General features: G+C 48.7%; 1 protein-coding gene across 4 annotated transcripts in view; it reads right to left on the bottom strand.

Annotated features, from left to right (window-relative positions):
* Positions 1-22492, bottom strand: part of LOC146036124 (leucine-rich repeat and fibronectin type III domain-containing protein 1-like protein) — a 133686-nt gene that overhangs the window by 6423 nt on the left and 104771 nt on the right. For all 4 annotated transcript variants that reach the window (XM_083159953.1, XM_083159952.1, XM_083159955.1 and 1 more), the window contains exons 2-3: positions 20945-22336; positions 2467-2963 (exon numbers count right to left, since the gene is read on the bottom strand). In XM_083159953.1, the coding sequence (XP_083016079.1) occupies positions 2467-2963; positions 20945-22326 (1879 nt within the window). In that variant the 5' untranslated portion in view covers positions 22327-22336. The remainder of the gene's footprint in view (positions 1-2466; positions 2964-20944; positions 22337-22492) is intronic.

Below are 22492 nucleotides of genomic sequence, written 5' to 3'. Positions count from 1 at the left end.
CCATACGATGCGATGCGATTAAACATTGTATAAGCACCCTAATGGGTGCTTATACAATGTAAAGCACCCAAATGGGTGCTTACAATGTTAAATGCACCCCCACGCCACCCCCCCACTATAAACGTGAACCCGAAGCGTGGCGAGCGCAGCGAGCCCGCGAGGGGCGGCGGTACGCGTCCTACGACCTTTTCATACCCCCACTATCCACGTCGGCGTGGAGTTGAGAATAGAATAGTGTGGCGAGCGCAGCGAGCCACCGCGCCCGAAGCGTGGCGAGCGGACGCGGATACCTGTGAAGCCCGCGAAGGGACGCGTTTACCTGTGAAGGTATCCACGTCCCCTTGCGGGGCTCGCTGCGCTCGCCGCGCTTCGGGCTCGGTGGCACGCTGCGCTCGCCACACTATTCTATTCTCAACTCCACGCCGACGTGGATAGTGGGGGTATGAAAAGGTCGTAGGATGCGTACCGCCACCCCTCGCGGGCTCGTGGGGGGGTGGCATGGGGGTGCATTTAACATTGTAAGCACCCATTAGGGTGCTCAAAAGCACCCTTTAGGGTGCTTATACGATTTTTAATCGTATAGAGGGGCAAAATCGCGTCGCATCGTATGCCATCGGGTGCATGGCATGAATGCGATGCGATCCGTTCATCGTACGACGGACATCGGGGGCGCCGCCAAAATACACAAGTTCCCATTAACATCCAAATGGAATAGAAAATTGGTACGGTGGCCTGCGAGTGGGGAGCGAAGTGGAACACTGATTGGTGTATCATGCTCAGGGCGGGATGTTGTAACATCTGCAGCCCTGTATCACCGGGCATCGCATTATTGCGATAAGAGCTGTCCCTTGCGATGCGGTGCCGGCACTGGACTTCTGGGTCTGTGACCCAGGAGTCCATCTGCGCATGCGCAGAGTGACGTGCCGGCCGCAGGGCATGCTGGGAGGGATCCGTGACTATTCCCTCAAACAGCGCTGTGGTAAGAAGCCCATAGGCTTCTGCAGGGAATCGCCAGCTTGTGCTGGCGATTCCCTCCGCAGCGCTGCCACTGCGGAGGCGCCATATAGCATACAGAAATGCGGTAAAAACCCAGATAACGGGGTATTTACCGCATTTCTGTGTTAGAGAATCGCCCCCTATGACCTACAAATTTCACCCCCCCCCCCAAAAAAAATGTAAAACTTGTGTCTGCATTTCCATACCCACTTTTACAATGTATCAACCCAGGGCTGTAACTAGGGGGGCTGGGGGTCAGGCGCCCCGGGCGCTGCATGGGGGGGGGGGGGTGCTGTGAGATCCGGGCAGCTCGGGTCCAGGGACAGGCAGCGGGGTTCCGGGGACAGGCAGCGGGGTTCCGGAGACAGGCAGCGGGGTTCCGGGGACTGGTGTAGCCGCTGTAGCGGCAGCTTTCACTCCGTCTCCTATCGCTATTTGCCTGGCGGCGGGAAGCGCTGATGACTTTGAAAAGACTTGCCGGACGCTGATTGGCTGAATTCAGCCAATCAGCGTCCGGCAAGTCTTTTCAAAGTCATCACCCGCCAACAGGCAAATAGCGATAGGAGACGGAGTAAAAGCTGCCACTACAGCGGCTACACCAGTCCCCGGAACCCCGCTGCCTGTCTCCGGAACCCTGCTGCCTTTCCCCGGAACCCTGCTGCCTGTCTCCGGACCCCCGCTGCCTGTCACCGGACCCTCGCTGGCTGCACACAGGTATGTTGTCAGCGGGGGGTCGCCCAGCCTCCGGCGCCAGGGGAAAGGCAGTCATTCCCCCCCCCCCCCCCCCGTCAGGGGAAGGGGGGGGCGACCAAATGACTGCCTTGCCCCGGGCACCGGAAACCCTAGTTTCGGCCCTGATCAACCTTTTCTGCATGTCAACCTAGACTGTCGACCTTTTGAACCACATCCAGGGATTTACTAAGATGGGAGTTCTATTGAAGATTCTATATATTATCTTCTTTAAGGTGATAAATAAATAAGAAGTAGAATTTGATTGGTTGCTATGGGCAACATCCCGTGTTCAATAGCACTCTCTTATTAGTAAAAATGGAGAGACACTGGGCCTTATTCATATCTGAGCTACGTACAAATTTGTTTGGAAAATGGGCAAAACCATGTGCACTGCAGGTGGGGCAGATGTAACGAGAGAGTTACATTTGGGTGGGTTGTGCCGAAACTGAAATCTAAATTGCTGTGTAAAAATAATGCAGCCAGTATTTACCCTGCTCATAAACAAAATAACTCACACAAATCTAACTCTCTCTGCACATGTTACATCTGCCCCACCTGCAGTGCACATGGTTTTGCCCATTTTCCAAACAAATTTGTACTGAGCTCAGATCTGAATACGGCCCACTGTATGAGTAGTGTGGATGTGGTAATGTATTTTATATTTATTTTACAATTTCTCATTTAGTTTCTCCCTTTCTATGTGAATGTTCCCTGTAATATGGTCCGGTTCTCCCTTACCTTGCCGGGACACGCTGCTTCTCAGCTCACATGCGTTCTGGACTGGCTTTGTGCCTGGTGACGCCTCTCCTTCTGTGGTGAAATCTGTGCTTAATGGCAGTTCCTCTGGAGCCCCTGTCAGCTTGGCACAGGAATTGGCACAGGCCATGCCTTGTTGCCCATTGGTTTGCGAATACACATTACTAACCCTGGCTTTGCCCCCTTCCTCCTGGCCGCTGTACACTTTGTATCTGATCATTAGGATGATGATGAACACCAACACAGAAGCTACAATGATTCCTCCGATGATGATGATCATAGTGCCCCCTAGGAACTGGGTATGGAGCGGCCGGCACTGCCCACTCTCCTCCTTCGTGTTGAACTGGACACATCCCACCACACGAGTGGCAGTCAGGGAGGTCATTCCATCATCGTAGACAGCCAGGACACAGAGATCATATTCACGTCCAGGAGCCAAGTCATTGACCAAGAAGCTTCTGTTACTCGGGGGAATCATCCTGCAGGAAGAGGAAAAGAGTTAGCCGTCTTGGTATCAAGCGTACTTGGACGAGCAATGGGGAAATTACCGAGAACATTATAATGCCACCGAATAAAGTATTTCTACTCCAAATGGGTTGGGATAATTTGGTCTACAGCATGATGGTCGACAGTCATTATGTCGACATGGGAAAAGGTCGACATGGGAAAAGGTCAACATGGTTCTAGGTCGAAAGGTCATTAGTTCGACAGGTCGTTAGTTCGACAGGTCATTAGTTTGACAGGTCGTTAGTTCGACAGGTCATTAGTTCGACCATGTCTAGGTCGACATGGGGTTTTTGACGACATGTCAACATGGACACAGTTTAAAGTGCACCGCATCCTCTCACATTGCTGCGCTCACTATGCGACGGGCACACCATTTTATTCTCCCACCACGCCCTAGTGGATGTAGGGCATGGAATACCGCCTGTCGGCACATGTCGGCTCAAAAAAACAGTGAAAAACCCCATGTTGACCTTTTGAATGTTGACTTAGACATCGTCGAACTAATGACCTGTCGAACTAACGACCTTTCGAACTAATGACCTTTAGACCTAGAACCATGTCAACCTTTTCCTATGTCAACCTAGACCCATGTTGACCTAATGGCGTCGACCAAATGACTGTCTCTATCATGCTGTAGACCAAATGACCACATCCCCACCAAATACAGTACATGAGGTGTCTTAGATATCGTCATCATTAATTATATTTTGGTTACCATATCTATGATCTGTATATTTTTCTATGTTATGTTGAAACAAATTGTTGCCTTATACTAAAATGTAGGAGTGGCCTTTTGCATATTTATAATATAAGCAGCGGAAGCTCTGTCTCCTCAGTTGCGCAGTAGAGATGAGGGGAGGCCCCTTATTTCTAATTTGTGAAAGGAAGGAAGGAATTGTAAATTAATTTAATTAGTTGATCTAAAAAACTTTAATCAATGGGGCAACAGTTTTCAACATTTTACTTGTATTGCCTTTTCTCTCCTCGGTTGCTGTAATGATAGAGGTTATAAATTTGGCATCACACATGTTAATTTTAATTAATAAAGCAATCAATCATTCTGATGTTCTGTTATGACTTTTTATTCCTCAGTTGCTGCAAAATAGTCCTAAAAAGGACATGCACAGTTTAACCAACCAAGCACTTCAGCAGCTAGGGCTGCGACTTTTGTGACTGAAGTGCTTAGATTTTTTGGGCCCCACACAAAAAAAAAACCATACTAATCAGGAGGTTCATGATGAGGGTGTTAGTTTCCCCAAATTATTTTTATTTTGTAAAAATACATTTTATATTTTCATAATTTAAATGTTTTTATGCCCAGACATCTATATGGCTTTCTTTTTATCATGGGCAAGAACTGTTGCCTCTGGTGGCTGACTTACACAATCTACATCATCAACACCCTTCACTTCCACACTAGCATCTTCAATTTAATTTTTGTCATCATCTCCATCTTTATTTGTACTGTTTTCCACATGTGCCGATGGCGCAGAAATGGTGGAAGAATGTGAGGCTTCTCTACAAAGAAAATGTGAAAATTGTTAGGCTCATGCATAGCTAAACTGGACACCCCAGTACTCTCCTCAGGGATTTGTTAACGAACAGTTTGTTATTCATCTTTAGTTTTTTTTTTTCTTGGGCACTAATTTGAAATTTTTAATGTGACAGCTCTTCCCCTTTTTTAACAGTGTGAGATATTTTGATTTTAGGTGCTCTTCATAAACTTTTTTTGGTACTCTTTACCTAGAAGGGCGCCCACGATTTTGATCTTGGGCATCGCAAGGTAAAAAATCGCGTCGTTCGCGTCGCATGCGACCAAAAAATCGCATGCGATGCGACCAACGTGATTACCGCGATTTCCCATAGGGAACAATGTTAAATGTCCCAATTGACCCGATTTTCCTTAGGGAACAATGTTAAATGGCCAACAGAGGCCAAATAGGCACCCTGAAGTGTGAAATGGCCCCCCCAATTGTTAACGCCATTCCACGATCAATGTCAACCCGAAGCGTGGCGAGCGCAGCGAGCCCACGAGGGGCGGCGGTACGCGTCCTACGACCTTTTCATACCCCCACTATCCACGTCGCGTGGCGAGCGCAGCGAGCGAGGGGACGCGGACACCTGTGAAGCCCGCAAGGGGACGCGTATACCTGTGAAGGTGTCCGCGTCCTCTCGCGGGGCTCGCTGCGCTCGCCATGCTTTGGGCTCGGTGGCTCGCTGCGCTCACCACACTTTCTATTCTCAACTCCACGTACCGCCGCCCCTCGAGGGCTCGCTGCGGTGATCGTGGGGTGGCGTTAACAATTGGGGGGGCCATTTCACACTTCAGGGTGCCTATTTGGCCTCTGTGGGCCATTTAACATTGTTCCCTATGGAAAATCGGGTCAATTGGGACATTTAACATTGTTCCCTATGGGAAATCGTGGTAATCGCGTCGGTCACATCGCATGCGATTTTTTGGTACATGCGATGCCCGCGATGGGCGCCCTTCTAGGTTAAGAGTACCCTTTTTTTTTCCCTGTGATCATCATTGCTAGATGTTGTAGTACTATCATGACATGTAGAATCCACGTCACTAGTACTTGGTTGATGCTCCTGCTCTTCTATCGAATGATCTATATTGACTTGGTAATTATATTTATGTGAACGCAGTGGGGTACAGCACCTACAGCACAAAAATAACAACAAATGCTATGGACTCACAGTGCTTATGTGAACTGAATGCAGCCAGACACAGCACACACAATTTTGTACTGCCTTTAATTAATTCTGGATTTATAGAGCAGTGGACCTTATATATCCTCAAACTGGTTCACACTCTCTTTCTCTCTGGGTACTGTCGGTCTCCCTGGACAATACTTTAAAGTTATTTATTATTTCATATACTACCAAGCATGTTTTTATTTGTTAGCTAAGAATAAAAAGCTTTTATCATCTATACATATATATATATACATACATATGTCTAGTGTCCGTTTGTGTGTCTCCAAAACACTGCCATCTGTTGGCAGCGAGTGAAACTACATCTCTCTCACACATGCACAAACACAGAGGCAATCACAAGGTAGCAGACTAGCTTTCGAAGCATATGGCTTATCAGTGTCATATAAAAGGCTACATAGAGTCTGGTCTAATGGAACCACAATATGAGGGATAGAGCCACTTTTAGAGTAATGGTGCGCACCACACAACATCTATTTAAAGAAACCTTTATGGGCTTTATCACACCCATATGAAGTGAGGTGTGTTCCCTCAACAGGCAGAATCTTATTTTCTTCTACATACATCTCAGGATGCACCGTATACTGGCCATAAAAGAAAGCTTGAAGCTCTTTATTACACCTTTATGAGTGTAAGCACACACAAATTGTACACAAAAACTATAGTATTTATTTTTTTAGTTATTTTCAAAAATGAAAACTTATGCTGCGAACACAAAGTGCTTATACTGTATGTGTAGTGAAATGAACGCAGTGGGTAGAGGACACACAAGTTGTACAAAAACAACTAATTTAGTATTTATTGGAACTTTTTATAAAAATGTTTATATTTATGTGATTGCAGGGGGGAATGGCAGGGGGGCTGCGGAGTTACAGTGCTTCTATTATTTATATTATTTATGTGAGTGCAGTGGGTGTATGGCCTGCAGTCACATTGCTTTTCTGAAATAAAGTGGGGTATGGCCTGCAGAGTCACAGTGCTTGTATTTATGTGAATGCAGTGAGGCACGGCACCTACAGCACACACCAGTTGTACAACATATATATATATATATATATATTAGCTCTGGGTTGTACTGCAGGCAGTGACAAAAAAAAAAAAACACCAGTGTGCTTTGTACCAAGGGTCGATGTCATACTTGCCTACTTTTGAAAACTAGTTTCAGGGAGATTATAGTTGGTAGTAGAATTTTGCATAGTGCCCCATTGAGGGGGCGTGTCATGCTCCTCCCAAAGGGCGTGTCCATATATGGAGAGATTGTGAACGTGGCATCTAGAAGCGTGGGTGTGTACTGCTACATCTGAGAAATACAAATGTAGATGAGCCCCAGAGCAGTTAGTAAGAGCTACTATACTTGGTAAAGTGCTGGGAAATGGTGCTGATGATTCAATGTAAATGTATCTATCTCTCATTCCTTTTTCCCCAAAAATGTAACAGTGTAATGTGGGCTAGGTGAAATGAGGGAGATTGCTAGACTAATGAGGGAGAGAGGGAGATTGCTGCTATTTCAGGGAGTCTCCTGCAGAATGCAGGAGGGGAGGTAACTATGATGTAACAGTGTAATGTGGGCTAGGTGACATGAGGGAGATTGCTAGACTAATGAGGGAGAGAGGGAGATTGCTGCTATTTCAGGGAGTCTCCTGCAGAATACAGGAAGGTAGGCAACTATGGTTGATGTTACCCTGTATGGTGCACTGCAGCTGCACAAATTATATGACAACAGTGTAACAGATGTAACTTCCAAGTTTCTGCTCTATAAAGAAATAATAAACAATAACTTGCCTGTACTGTATCTAGCTTGGCCAATACTAACACAAAGGAAGATAGGTCAGCTTAGCACAAGAGTGGATGGACAGAGAGATACCCCTTTTACACCGCCGAAAAATCCGGGTCAGCGGCGGGTCAGACCCAGATCCTCGGCGGTGTAAATGGGGGGTATCCGTGTCCATTTACACGGGTCCTCTACCCAGGTCCTGACCTGGGTAGAACCCGGATGGGACCCGTGTAAATGGCGGTGTAAATGGTCCCGCTGCGGGTCCAGGCACCCACAGCGGGTCCACAGCGTGCAGCGCTGGGGAAGCTGTCCCCAGGTGCTTCGGGAGGAGGGGGGTCCCTGCGGCTACTGAGGCGAGATGGGGTACCTGTCAGCGGCCAGCCTGACACGGCACTGCCACTGCTGTATCTCCCCCCGGCGGCCGGTCCTTGCGGCGGATGGACAGTCAGTGTCGGCGGTCCCTCTGGCGCAGGGGAAATAGTACTATTTCCCCTGCGCCAGAGGGACCGCCGACACTGACTGTCCATCCGCCGCAAGGACCGGCCGCCGGGGGGAGATACAGCAGCGGCAGCGCCGGCAATCATAGTGTCAGGCTGACAGGTACCCCCTCTCCCCACAGCAGCCGCAGGGACCCCCCTCCTCCTCACAGCACCCGGGGACAGCTTCCCCCCTCTACCCCCACAGCACCCGGGGACAGCTTCCCCCCTCTACCCTCACAGCACCCGGGGACAGCTTCCCCCCTCTACCCCCACAGCACCCGGGGACAGCTTCCCCCCTCTACCCTCACAGCACCCAGGGACAGCTTCCCCCCTCTACCCTCACAGCACCCGGGGACAGCTTCCCCCCTCTACCCTCACAGCACCCGGGGTCAGCTTCCCCCCTCTACCCTCACAGCACCCGGGGACAGCTTCCCCCCTCTACCCCCTCCAAGCTATATAGATAGATCTATATAGATCTATATATATATAGATATATAGATCTATATCAACAAGGAAAGGCAGGGCTGACCCAGGTTCAGTGTAAATGGTGCAGACCCAGGTCCGACCCAGGTCAAAGTGCTGTGTAAATGCAGTATAAAGCAGGGTCAGACCCTGGAAACTCCAGCGTTCAAAGACCAGGGTCGGACCAGGGTTTTTGGTGTAAAAGAGGTAAGAGTTAGCTAGTGAGGTGTACAGATAGGGGTGTCAGCTCAGCGCTGGGGTGTGCAGCATAGTTGCATACCCTGCTGCATTCTGCAGGAGACTCCGTGAAATAGCAGCAATCTCCCTCTCTCCCTCATTGTCCAGTAATCTCCCTCATGTCACCTAGCCCACATTACACTGTTACATTTTTTTGGGGAAAAGGAATGAGAGACAGATACATTTACTGTACATTGAATCCTCAGCGCCATTTCCCAGCACTTTACCAAGTATAGTAGCTCTTACTAACTGCTTTGGGGCTCATCTACATTTGGATATAAGTCATTTTGGTACTTGTTTCCTAGCACGGCCACAACGATCATGATCGTGGGCATCGTGAGGAAAAATCGGGGGCATCGCGGCCATCGCATGCACTAAAAAAACGGGTGTGATGGTACCCATAGGGAACAATGTTAAATGCCTCAATTTAGCCGCGATGCCCCCCGATTTCCCATAGGAATCAATGTTAAATTGCTCAAATTACCCAAATCATCATAGGGAACAATGGTAAATGGGCCAGAAAACCCAAAAAACACAGCTGAACAGTGAAATGTCCCCCCAAAAGTAGTTTACGCCACCCCACGATCAACGCGAACCCGAAGCGTGGCGAGCGCAGCGAGCCCGCGAGGGACGGCGGTACGCGTCCTTCGACCTTTTCATACCCCCACTATCCACGTCGGCGTGGAGTTGAGAATAGAATAGTGTGGCGAGCGCAGCGAGCCACCGAGCCCGAAGCGTGGCGAGCGCAGCGAGTCCCGCGAGGGGATGCGGATACCTGTGAAGCCCGCGAAGGGACGCGTTTACCTGTAAAGGTATCCGCGTCCCCTCGCCACGCTTCGGGCTCGGTGGCTCGCTGCGCTCGCCACACTATTCTATTCTCGACCCCACGCCGACGTGGATAGTGGGGGTATGAAAAGGTCGGAGGACGCGTACCGCCGCCGCTCGCCACGCTTCGGGTTCGCGTTGATCGTGGGGTGGCGTCAACTACTTTTGTGGGGACATTTCACTGTTCAGGGGTGTTTTTTGGGTTTTCTGGCCCATTTACCATTGTTCCCTATGATGATTTGGGTAAATTGAGCCATTTAACATTGATTCCTATGGGAAATCGGGGGCATCGCGGGTAAATTGAGGAATTTAACATTGTTCCCTAAAGGGAAATCGGGGGCATCGCGTCTGGACCATTTAAGCCTTTTTTAGCCGCATGCGACGCGACCGACGCGATATTGACTTTTTTTCAATGCATTTCAATGGGAAAATCGCGATTGTGGCCGTGCTAGGAAGCAAGTACCGTCTTTTTAAATTACACTACCACGCTTCTAGGTGCCACGTTCACAATCTCTCCATATATGGAACTAGACACGCCCTTTGGGTAGAGCATGACACGCCCCCTCAATGTGTAGCTTTGCAAAATTCTATTACCAACTATAATCTCCCTGAAAGTAGTTTTCAAAAGTAGGCAAGTATGGTGTACAGATAGGGGTGTCAGTTCAGGGCTGGGGTGTACAGATAGTGGTGTCTGCTCAGCACTGGGGTGTACAGATAGGGGTGTCAGCTCACTGCTAGGGTGTAGAGATAGTGGTGTCTGCTCAGCACTGGGGTGTACAGATACGAGTGACAGTTCAGCCCTAGAGTGTACAGCTCAGCACTGGGATGTACAGATAGGGGTGTCAGCTCAGCACTGGAATGTACAGATAGGGGTGTCAGCTCAGCACTGGGGTGTACAGATAGTGGTGTCTGTTTAGCACTGGGGTGTACAGATAGTGGTGTCAGCTCAGCACTGGGATGTACAGATAGGGGTGTCAGCTCAGCACTGGGATGTACAGATAGTGGTGTCTGCTCAGCACCGGGGTGTACAGATAGTGGTGTCTGCTCAGCACCGGGGTGTACAGATAGTGGTGTCTGCTCAGCACTGGGGTGTACAGATAGTGGTGTCTGCTCAGCACTGGGGTGTACAGATAGTGGTGTCTGCTCAGCACTGGGGTGTACAGATAGTGGTGTCTGCTCAGCACTGGGGTGTACAGAGAGTGGTATCTGCTCAGCACTGGGGTGTACAGATAGTGGTGTCTGCTCAGCACTGGGGTGTACAGATATGGGTGTCAGTTCAGCCCTATTGTGTACAGCTCAGCACTGGATTGGAGAAATCACAAGAAGCTAATTGCTCTGAATGGCATCATTATAACCCTGCCCCCTGTTATACAGCGCCTGTCAGGATCCCGACGTTGGGTAAATGCCAGTCGGGATCCCGACATCGGGTAAATGCCTGTCGGGATCCCGACGTCGGGTAAATGCCTGTCGGGACCCCGTCTGACACCCAGCAATTAAGTGGCACATTTTTTAAGCCTGATGGCGTGATAAAGCGGCTGGTACTTTATCACCAGCTAATCAGCTCCTAACTGTCAAGCTACACCCCTGGTTGGGAAAAATGACAGTTATGAGCTGACAGCTGCTGCTTTATCACTGTACACTTTAGCACATCACCAGGCTTCATAGGTCTGCCCCTGAAAGAGAGGCTCAACTTAAAAGTCCTTCATTCATAGCTCGGTAAGCTGCGACCATCGCTGAGACACGCCCCCCCCCCCCCCCCCTTTATGCCCCCCACACCATAGAATACAATGGGCCTCCTTACAGTATAGAGTACAGGGTCTGATTCAGACCTGTTTGCTAGGCTGCATATGTTCGCAGCCTAGGGAACAGGTAAACGCCCCCCGCAGCCCTGCCAAATGAATCCCTTCTCTAACATGCGAGGGGATGTGTGCGCTATCATCCCACCCACTCGCACGCCGCCGCATGGGTGAAAAATAAATCAATGGAAGCTCACCATCCAATGATTTTCTATTCCGTTCGCTAATAAAAGTCAGCACATCCGCGACTATACGCACGCGCAAACAACAGGAGCAAACGGCTTCAGCGAGTTTCACACTTGTAGGGCCGTTCACTGCAGGGGTAGCGAACAGGGGAATGTCCAGGGTTTTATAGGCGTGCCCATAAAAATGATGGGCGTACCCCTGCAGAAGCAGGCGTGTCTATGCCTGTTATACCCCAACCATCGGACCATAATGAGCCTTCCCCTCCTTTTGGGAGAATTGGAACCCTGTATTGCCTTTGATCCCATGCATTGACCTGCTCCAGCTGCGCTTCCATCTGCATCTGAAGCTTCCGTGCCATTCCCAGCAGGTACCTCCCCACAGGCGCATGACTCACGTGCCTAGTTGGAAATCGGGCACTGGGGCCCAGTGCTGGCCTTCACCCTCCTCCTGTCACCCACTTTTTTTCCCTGTCACACTATGCCTCCCGCTGTCACCCTCTGCCTCTCCCTGTCACCCACTGCCCCATCTTGTAAACTGGGGTTGGGGTAGAGAAGGGGGGGCCCACATTTTTGCACCTGGGCTCACCAACCACAATTTCCACCGGTACTTATATGTTAGTTGGGCGCCCACTAAGCTATTTGCTTAGTTTTCCGCGGCCGCTCGCCATGCTTCGTGATCGGTGCCTCGCCGCTCACCACCCTATTTAAAATCAACTCCATGCCGACATGAATAGTGGGGGTATGAGCGTACTAACTATAGTGGGTGCCCAACTAACATATAAGTACCTTTTTAGAACCCTAAATCTGGTTATAGCACCCACTTTCATTGTATTCCTCAATCTACTTATTTTGATAAATAGACAGTGGAGGATGTAGAGAAAAGAACCAGATCCATAGATAGAAGCCAACACTGCAGATTCAACCAAAGGCGAAGGTAAGCTAACAAGCAAAGAGCAAAGTAAACCATGATGAGTTAATGGACTTGGCAGGAATTAAAATACCTGGAGATTTCTATATGTAAGATGTGGGTTCTGGCTTCCATTGTATCCAAAATCTTTCTCTGTTGTGATGGCAACATTCAGCATGTGTACGGTTATGAAGGCACAATTGCTACATGTATATAATGCACATGTAACTCAGGGATCTTGTTATAAAGATAGCAAGGTCCGGAGACAACAGAGGAATTAGGCAAGCAGCCAATAATCACGTAATAATAAAATAGAGATGATGATTATTAACTTATTGATGGACGCGAGTTAAAATACAAGTCTGGGTTCTTCTTAAAACCATAGTACGAGAGTGTTTATAATAAAGTAAAAATATAATTTACTAGATGAACAGAGAACACACCATGTCCGTCCGGCAAAACCGCTACCCGTCCATGAGGGGGAAGATCTGCAAGGCGTCACTAGCGGAAACAGAACCTACTGTCTTGGCACAGTATGATCAAATGAATAAACAACACATGCACGATGGAAAAACATACCAAGCAACATGTAGAATTTACAAGCTGATATAAGGCCCTTATTCAGATCTGATTGCAGTACAAATTTGTTTGGAAAATGGGCAAAACTATGTGCACTGCAGGTGGGGCAGATGTAACATGTGCAGAGAGAGTTAAATTTGGGTGGGGTGTGTTGAAACTGAAATCTAAATTGCTGTATAAAAATAATGCAGCCAGTATTTACCCTGCACAGAAACAAAATAACTGTCACAAATCTAACTCTCTCTGCACATGTTACATCTACCCCACCTGCAGTGCACATGGTTTTGCCCATTTTCCAAACAAATTTGTACTGTGATCAGATCTGAATAAGGGCCTATGTGTGGTATATCCCGGTCCAAGAATACAGTGGATGTTATTTATACCTAAGCATATAAATAACATATAACCAGTGGCGGATCCAGAGGGGGGCTGCAGCACAGTTCAAAATTCAAAATGGGGGAGCCACGGCCACTGCCACTAACTGCCATTCCAAACTGACCCACTGGCAGTTGGTGTGGCTCCCCTATTTACATTGTTGACTGTGCTGCAGCCCCTCCTCTGGCGCCACCACTGCATATACCATGGTTGTGGTATAGTGGGTCGACGGGGGTTTAGTTTAACCATGTTATGGTGGACCACCAATGCTATAGCCAGGGCTGGTAACCCTACAGCAGGGGAGATTGAGTGTATAGGCAAAGGGTTCTCCCTGCAGGATCAGTACCCGGCACAGTGCTTTGCCAGGTTGGGGTTGCAACTGTTGCATCACAAAAAGGCCTATAAAGCACCATGAGGCCATAAGCAAGGAACTGGAGTGGTTTGCCCCTCCTTTCTGCATCCCCTGTTAAACATGACCATGTGAAAATCAGTTGGAGTAAAGGAGTCCCCTCCACTGATCCCTGGACCCTAGGCGGCAGCCTATGCTATTCCATTGTATGATCCAGTGCCGGGTGCAAATGTCACAACTGCTGGGAGCTGTACTGAGACACTCAATTGGAGGCATCTGAAAAAGTAAAAAAAAAAAATATCCCATCGACCTTTCATGTGCATCTACCATGACCACGTTGACATATTGCTTGTGTCGACATATTGTCCATGTTTATCTAATGCATGTCGACCAATTGTGGTGCAGTGTACAGAGAGCAGTGTCTCACACTCTCGCATGGTGCACCATTTGGGATTGAAATCCTTCACAGTCAGGGCAGGGTTGGCAGGGTTGGTGACAATGTGCCGCTGCTCGGGCAGTGGCAAGTCCTTGATGTTTCCGTGTCCCGCCTCATAACACTGACACCATCAGTATATGGGGCACCACGGGAGACGCCACTCTCCGTACACCGCCTTCTTCCTGCGATACATTTCTGAAGCTCGCTCACCTTCTGCGCGGATAAATCGGATTTCTATCAGGGTGTGTGGGGGTTTGTGTACTCAGAACACCCACACCCCAGTGTGCCCTACTGTGGCGAACATTGTGCCTGCATGTGTCTTACAACATACTGCACTTTAGGGGAAATTTACTAACACCCCTTTTACATCGCAAAAATAACCTGGGTCCGGCACGGGTTATTGCCGGGTCGACCCGAGTCACTGTGCGGTGTAAAAGGGCCATTTGTAAAATGCTGTGTCCAGCAACCCGGCAATCCATCCTGGGTAAAAAGAAGGGTTCTACCCGGGTCAGACCCAGGTTGCTGGGCAGTGTGAATGGGTAACCCAGCTCAAGTGACACAAGCTGGGTCTATGGAGGAGGCAGCAGCGTCACCTCAGTGCTTCTTCCTCGCCCACCCCACCTCACGCGCCTAGGGTTACCACCTCATCCTTTTAATTCCAGACACATATTAATTACACAGGTTCTGTGGCTGGCTGACTTCAAGACTCACTTGGTTTTAAACTGCCACAGAACCTGTGTAATTAATATGTGTCCGGAATAAAAGGGATGAGGTGGTCACCCTACACGCGCCGCTGCTCCGCCCCCGGATGCAATAAGCCAAGTCGATGAGAGACGCATTTACCATAAATGCCGGGTCGCTCCCAGGACAGACCCGTGTCCTTATACCGGGTGCAACCTGGCATTTACAGTGTAAAAGCAGTATGAGATGGGAGTAATATTTCTCATGGGATATTGCTATGGACAACCAATCAAAATCCTCATTTACTTAGCACCTTCTAGATGATAATGGATAGAATCTGATTGGTTGCCCGTAGCAACATCCCATCTGAAACAGAACTCCCCTCTTAGTAAACTGACCCCTTTATTTGGGGCAGACTAAAGCTTATTATTACTTGCTAATCACGTATCCTTCATGGGCTGGCGACAATCTCTATAAAACCAAGCATTTGGCAGCCTCCCCCCATAGATCATTCCTTTGCCCCTGGTTATAGAGACAAGTGAACGATAAATTAAATATTATTGGGAAAGGCGACTGCTTCATTCATTCTCCTGGTGACTCTGCAAACACAAACTGCATTTATTCTACATGCTTTCAGATGGTTTATATCCCAATAAACATATTCAGAAAGACTCTATTTATATGGGCCTATAATACAGTAACGGTAAATGTGGAGTTTTTACCTTTTTATCTCTAGTATTTTTATATGATATTGTGTGAGTTTTATGTCCCATTAGAGGCTGCTGTGAAACAGCGTGTTCCAGGGGCCTCCCTTTCCAAAAAACTCTAGAGAAAAGAGGTGATACTTTCAATACTTAATGCAATAGAAGGTGCTGAGAAGGGTTTGGGAGAGGGTGATAGAGGAGGGGTCCCAGGCCAGTCATGTGGGACATAAATGCCCATTTAACGCGCATGCCAACATGATAGCACATACAGTACCTGCCTACTTTTGAAAACTCCTCTCCGGGAGAAGCCCGGAGAGGAGTGAAAAGGGGGCTGGACGAGGCTCCGTTTTGGGGGTGGGGCGAGGCTGTCACTAAGACCTGCCCCCAGGACCGGAAGCCACATTAATTGACAGGTCCGTGGATGGGGGGAGGGGCTAAATGACGCGAAAGTACACGATCCGCGTCATTTAGCCCCGCCCCCTTGCAGCGGACCCGCGAAATTCGGAAATTTATACTGCGGGGAAGGGGGGAGTAGGGGCTGTGGCCCCATGCAGGAGAATTGCCCACCTTCCCGGGGGGGGGGGGGGCGGGAGGGTGACCCGATTTGCGGGACCCTCCCGGCCATTCCGGGAGGGTAGGCAAGTATGTGATAGCAAGCATGATAGCATTAAGTCAAAGTTTTAACAAGAAGGGGCTTGGCCACACCCATGTTTAGCCACGTGTCCTCTAGCACCTGGGCTTGCCATATGTCTTGGAGTGTAATATGAGCATTACACCAGATTCAGGGACCCATAAATGTTGGGGGCAAAGAAAAAAAAGCATATAACTTTGCACCTTGGTAGAACCATGTTGCACTGAAGGAGAGGTGGATTTTAAATGTGCAGAGAGACATACTGTACTTGCCTACCCTCCCGGAATGGCTGGGAGGCTCCTGCAAATTGGCTTCCTCTCCCGGCCCCCCAGGAAGGTGGGCCAGTCTCCTGCATGCTCCACAAAGCCCACGCGTCCCCTGGAGCAGCTGATTTTTGCTTAACATAACATCATTTCCGGATAGAGTTGTTATCAACGGGCTCCCTCCCCCGGCAGTGGCAGATTTAGGGGGGGGGGCACCCGGGCACGTGCCCCCCTGTCATTTCATTTTGTAGCTGAGGACCAGGGCTTTCCAACGAGCCCAGCCCCGTGTCTCTAGCCCCCCGGGAACCGGAGATATAGCCTGGTAAATCTGTAACTTTTTTCCCCATAGGATAATATGGGACCCATCAATTCCGACCCCCACCCGGTTCCGACGGCTGCCAGTTCCCCCCCTGGCATCACAGAAGCTTGTGGTTGATCTTATTCAATTCAATCGCTGGGCCTTCAATATGATACCAGGCTGGTCCATATCGGTCAATCGGTTCCAGAGATATTGTGTGTAAACTGATTTTTTTATTTTTGAAATGTAATTTCATGGCTGTTCATGTTCTTTGAGGGCAGATTACTCTGGAACCAAACGTTCCAGTTTCACTGGACCAAAATCATTCAAAGCCCACTCAAAAGTTCTTCAATATGATACTTGTCTCATGTAAATGGGTCAGTTGATTCCGAAGATATAACCGGTTAAATGAGATAACTGGTTAAATGGGGGAGGGGTGGTTTTCTCTCCCCCTCACACCAGAAAATGCAGGGACTAGGCTGGTGTAAAAGGGGCCAACCTGGGAATGCATTTTCTGGTGTGAAAGGGGTATTATTTCAAATAGCCGGGACCTGCAGTGCTCTGAATACAGCCAGGCTCTGCCACTGTCAGTGGCTATCACTTCTGCCTGGCGGCGGCTGTCCCCCATTTACCGCGAGCATGTATTCCCCCTTGGCAATGAGCATGTAATCCCACATTGCAACGAGCATGTAACCTCTGGCAATGAGTATGGAACCCTTGGCAATGAGCATGTAGATAAGAAGCACTTATGTAGCATAATTTTTGGTACTTATGTATTATCTGGACTCCCATGTTAAATGCACCCCATTTTTTCATACCCCTACTATCCAACTACGCATGGAGTTGATTTTATATAGTGTGGCGAGCGCAGCGAGCCACCGTGCCCGAAGCGTGGTGAGCGCAGCGAGCCCCGCGAGGGGATGCGGTCTCATAAGAAAAACGGTAGTCCAGATATTACATAATTACCTAATTTTTAATAGGCATTATGGGGTTTGGCATAATACATAATGGACATATTGGCGTGTGACTTAACGTGTAAATGGACATTATGGTGTAAATGTTTAATGCGCGCATTTGGTGAAAAATGTCCCTGTTTATGAAGCGTATTGTGAATTTTGGCTTAATCTGTGTGGCATTATGTGAATTTTGGCTCAATTCATGTGGCATTATGTGAATTTTGTCTCAATCCGTGTGGCATTATGTGAATTTTGACATAATCCATGTGGCATTATGTGCATTTTGGCTCAATCCGTGTGGCATTATGTGAATTTTGGCTCAATCTATTTGGCATTATGTGAATTTTGGCTCAATCCATGTGTTATTATGTCAATTTTGGCACAATCCGTGTGGCATTATGTGAATTTTGACACAATCCATGTGGCATTATGTGAATTTTGGCTCATTCCATTTGGCATCATGTGTAAGGGTCTAGTATTTTGTTGCATAATGTGTAGAAGTTGTATATAGTGTTGTACACTACACTCAAGGACACGCCCCCTGTTGAGTGGCCACACACCCTTTTCCAGAGCGCGCCTTCGGCGTGCGCACAATTACATCCTTCACTTTTGTCGCCATGGTGGGCCTGCATACTTTAAATGCCAGGGCCTATTTTTAATCCCATTCCCACCCTCTCTCTGCTGGTCTCTTAGCATGTACACTGGAACCACTAACACCGCCCCTCCCCCACCTAAACCCTCTTTTATCATGGTGCCCCCCCCTGTTATTTTATCCTGGATCTGCCCCTGTCCCCCGGTACTTTTACACTATTCCCCTTAGTAAATGTGTACAAATTGCATTGCCTACTACGAGAAATCTTTTCACATTATTTTAGTATCATCCGCTCCATTGGTCTACTCCAGGGTTGGCCAAGATCTACCAACACTTTTTCCAGACCACTGAGCTGATGCACATGTGTAGTCATTACCAACTGTTACATTTCCACACTACCTACTTTAGCTAGTACACTGGTCATTACTGTCACATTTCCAGGCCCCCTAGATGGTGTACAGCTGTAGTCATTACTAATGGTGCCCATACATGTTGCAATAGCACAGTGCGATGCGATGCACGCTACCGCGGGTATCTCATCGCACAGTACAAAAAGTATGTGCTGCCTTTGGATCACATTGCACGCAAATCGCATGCAAGACGCATGTATTTCGATGCGATCCAGCCCATAACGGGTGCGATCATCGCACCGTGTATGGGCACCAGTGGCGTAACTTGAAATTTTGCACCACCCAGCCAAAAAAGTGTCTGGTGCCCCCCCTCCACCTCCAACATTTAATTATGAAAATGTTTTACCTACTTAGGGTTAGGCTGCAGGAGGGGGGGGGGATTAGTTTTAGCAGCACAGCCTGCCTGTTCTCCTTCTATCCCTTGCAGCACAGCATGCTTTATGCACAGACCCCCAGATGTCGAGTTCCCACTATGTCACAGGTGCACAGAGGGCTGCTTCAGGGCTTCACCACCCCTCATTCCTTCCCTCACAACTGCCCCCATCCCCGTTCACCTTAGTGTGTGCGTGTTGCCTGCTGTTGGAGGCATGCAGGGAGATGTCCATGCAGCGGTCTCCGGCCGGCGCTGGCAGTGAAGTGCTGCTGCTGCCGGTCACTGTGGAGAACCCGCCGCCGCACTGGGAGATGAGGACATAGGGGGAAGAAGGCAGCTTGCAGAGAGGGAGGAGGCAGAGTGACCCTGGCGCCAGGCGCTACTCTCACGGATGTGGTGGTGCAGCAGCAGGGAGGCGCTCTCCCAGCGTCACATTCTCTGCTGATGTCCCGATGCTGCCAGCATATACCATCAGGACCAAGGTATTTTTAGGGCACCCCGCAGACCCCGGCTCCTCCAAGCCAGCGCGGGGGCTGCTGTATTATAGTTACTCCACTGATGGGCACCAACTGTCACATTTCCAGGCCCCCTAGCTGGTGCACAGCTGTAGTCCACACCTGCCGACTTTTTTAAACTCCTCTTTGGGAGAAGCCCAGAGAGGAGTGAAAGGGGGGCGGGAAGAGGCTTTGTTTTGGGGGTGAGGCTGACATCACCAAGCCCCGCCCCCATCACAGACAGCTGCATCTATTTGCGGGTCCGTGGATGGGGGGAGGGGCTAAAATGACACAAAATGACGCAAATCGCGTCATTTTAGCCCCTCCACGCAAAATTCTTAGTTTTATACTGCGGAAAGGGGGAAGCAGGGGCTGTGGGGAAAATGTGAGAGACTTGCTCACCTTCCCGGGGGGTCGGATGGGAGACCCGATTTGCCCTCCCTCCCATTCCAGGAATTAGGCAAGTATTCTTAGTCATTACTAACTGTCACATTTCCCAGACTCCCTAGCTGGTGCACAGCTGTAGTCATTACTAACTGTCACATTCCCCAGACTCCCTAGCTGGTGCGCAACTGTAGTCATTACTAACTGTCACATTTCCATGATCACCTAGCTGGTGCACAGCTGTAGTCATTACTTATTGTCACATTCCCCAGACCACCTAGCTGGTGCACAGCTGTAGTCATTACTAACTGGCAAATTTCCCAGACTCCCTAGCTGGTGCACAGCTGTAGTCATTACTAACTGTCACATTTCTCAGACCACTTAGCTGGTGCACAGCTGTAGTCATTACTTATTGTCACATTCCCAGACCACCTAGCTGGTGCACAGCTGTAGTCATTACTAACTGTCACATTCCCCAGACTCCCTAGCTGGTGCACAGCTGTAGTCATTACTAACTGTCACACTTCCAGACCCCCTAGCTGGTGCACAGGTGCAGTCATTACTAACAGTCTCCTTTTCAAACATGTGCGGCATTCATTCCTAACCAACACATTCTATAGGTCCAAGGTGTTCTGGAAAACATAAAGTGTGGGTAGATATTGAGGACCAGTTTGGCTATCCCTGGTCTACCCTATTGTTACTCAGATTTGCAGTCACAATGAAGGCACCAGGGTTGGTGAAACTGCGCACAAGGATGCTGTTGTTGCCTGTTGTGACACACCTGTATTTCTGATGCCCCATTACCTCCCACAAATGCTCTTAATATAATAATGAGCTGGTATACAATGGGTTCAACACTTACTAGTGATAAAACACTTGGCTGAAAGGAACAGACAGAAGCCAGGAATATGAAGCAATATATGAGGATACCTACAAGCGAAGACATTGGAAGGTGGACGACCACGTTTAGTCTCATGTATTTTGAACAAACACAACTGTACAGCAATGCACAGCCTCTTTGGTCCTCTACAACCGAACCCACCTGTATATTAGACTGTCATCTGTGGAGCTGTTGTACTGGATTTGGTACATCCGAATCCCAGGTATGTTCAGATCTAAAAACCACTGTATGAGCGCTGACTTGTGACTGAGCTCTGCCGTGATCACCTTTCGCTCTGGGTGGCTGATAGAGTCATTATTGGAAGCCCCGGCCTTTGCTTGTGTGAGGATGTCCGAAGGTCCTTTATCTGGTCTATGGCCCCGTTGACTGGCATTGGCTGGGTGGGGTAGGGGGCTCACTGTCAAAGCTACAAATTCTGTGGCATCACCAGCAGTATTTGAGGCAATGCAAGTAAACAAGCCACTGTCTCTGATGGTAGTGATGGAAATCTCAAGTGTCCCATTCTCATAGGAGACAGCTCGGGAGGAATTTGAAACAACTTTACCCTCCGGGGACACCCAGTGAATGGAAGGCTCTGGGTCACCAACAGCTTTGCATTTCAGGACAACCGCCTCTCCCTCCATAACCCGGTGGTGAGAAGAGTAGTGGGTGACCACAGGGGGGTCACACATGAATTCTTCTTCTGCTATACTCCAGAAATATTTCCCTAAAAGATTAGTGGGCGATGCACAGGTTTCTAAATCATCCTCCCTAGTCAACCGCCTGAGCCACAGCAGCTCACAATTGCAGTGCAAAGGATTTCCCCCAAACCCCAGGACAAGAGATGAGAGGGGCGACCCTTTGGACTTGGCATAGACTGGGATGCGTAGGAATAAAGGGTCTGGTGGAATAGTCTTCAGTTTGTTTGATGTCATGTCCAGCCTGGCCAGTTTGTGAAGGTTAGTGAAGACACCTCCAGGCACAAAGTCAATCAGGTTGTGATCAAGGCTCAGAGAATTTACATTGGTCAATTTTGAGATGGTCTGCCACGGAACTTGAACCAAATTGTTGTAAGAGAGGTCTAGATCTTCCAAGGTTCCCACAAAATCCTGGAACGAACCTGGAGTGATGTTGTTGAGTTGGTTGTTGCTCAGGATAAGATGTCTTAAATTCAGAAGTCCTCTAAGCTGCTCATCTCCCATGGAAAGTATACGGTTGTTGTCCAGGTGTAGGGCCCGTAAAACACGAAGGTCGGCAAAGGTGAAAGGTGTGATGTGGCTGATGGTGTTTCTAGACAGCGTGAGGTGAAGAAGTCGGGTCATGTTGGTGAAGTCTTTTCTGCGAATTACTGTTATGAAGTTGTCAGTGAGTCTCAGCTCCACTGTCCGCCGGTCTATTACTGAAGGTACAAACAGGAGTCCAGTTTTGGCGCACAGGATTGCCAACGAAGGAGCAAGATTCTGGCAAAAACATCTTTTGGGGCACATCTGTGCAGCTGCTACACCCAAGATGAGTGCGGTAATCCAGAGGATGACCACCTTCATGATTTAGGAGCTGTGGAGAACAAATCGCATAGGAATTAGTACATTTGTATCTGTATACAACTGACTACAGTCTTACATAGAAAAGCTACTGTACATAGGAATATAGTTTCTCCCATATGTATATAAACTAAGCCTTGGTCTATACAAAATGACACTGCTTGCTAGT

This window comes from Crinia signifera, chromosome 9, assembly GCF_055691185.1.
Source record: "Crinia signifera chromosome 9, ASM5569118v1, whole genome shotgun sequence".
Taxonomy (NCBI): Eukaryota; Metazoa; Chordata; class Amphibia; order Anura; family Myobatrachidae; genus Crinia; species Crinia signifera.
This window is presented reverse-complemented; position numbering and strand designations above follow the sequence as displayed.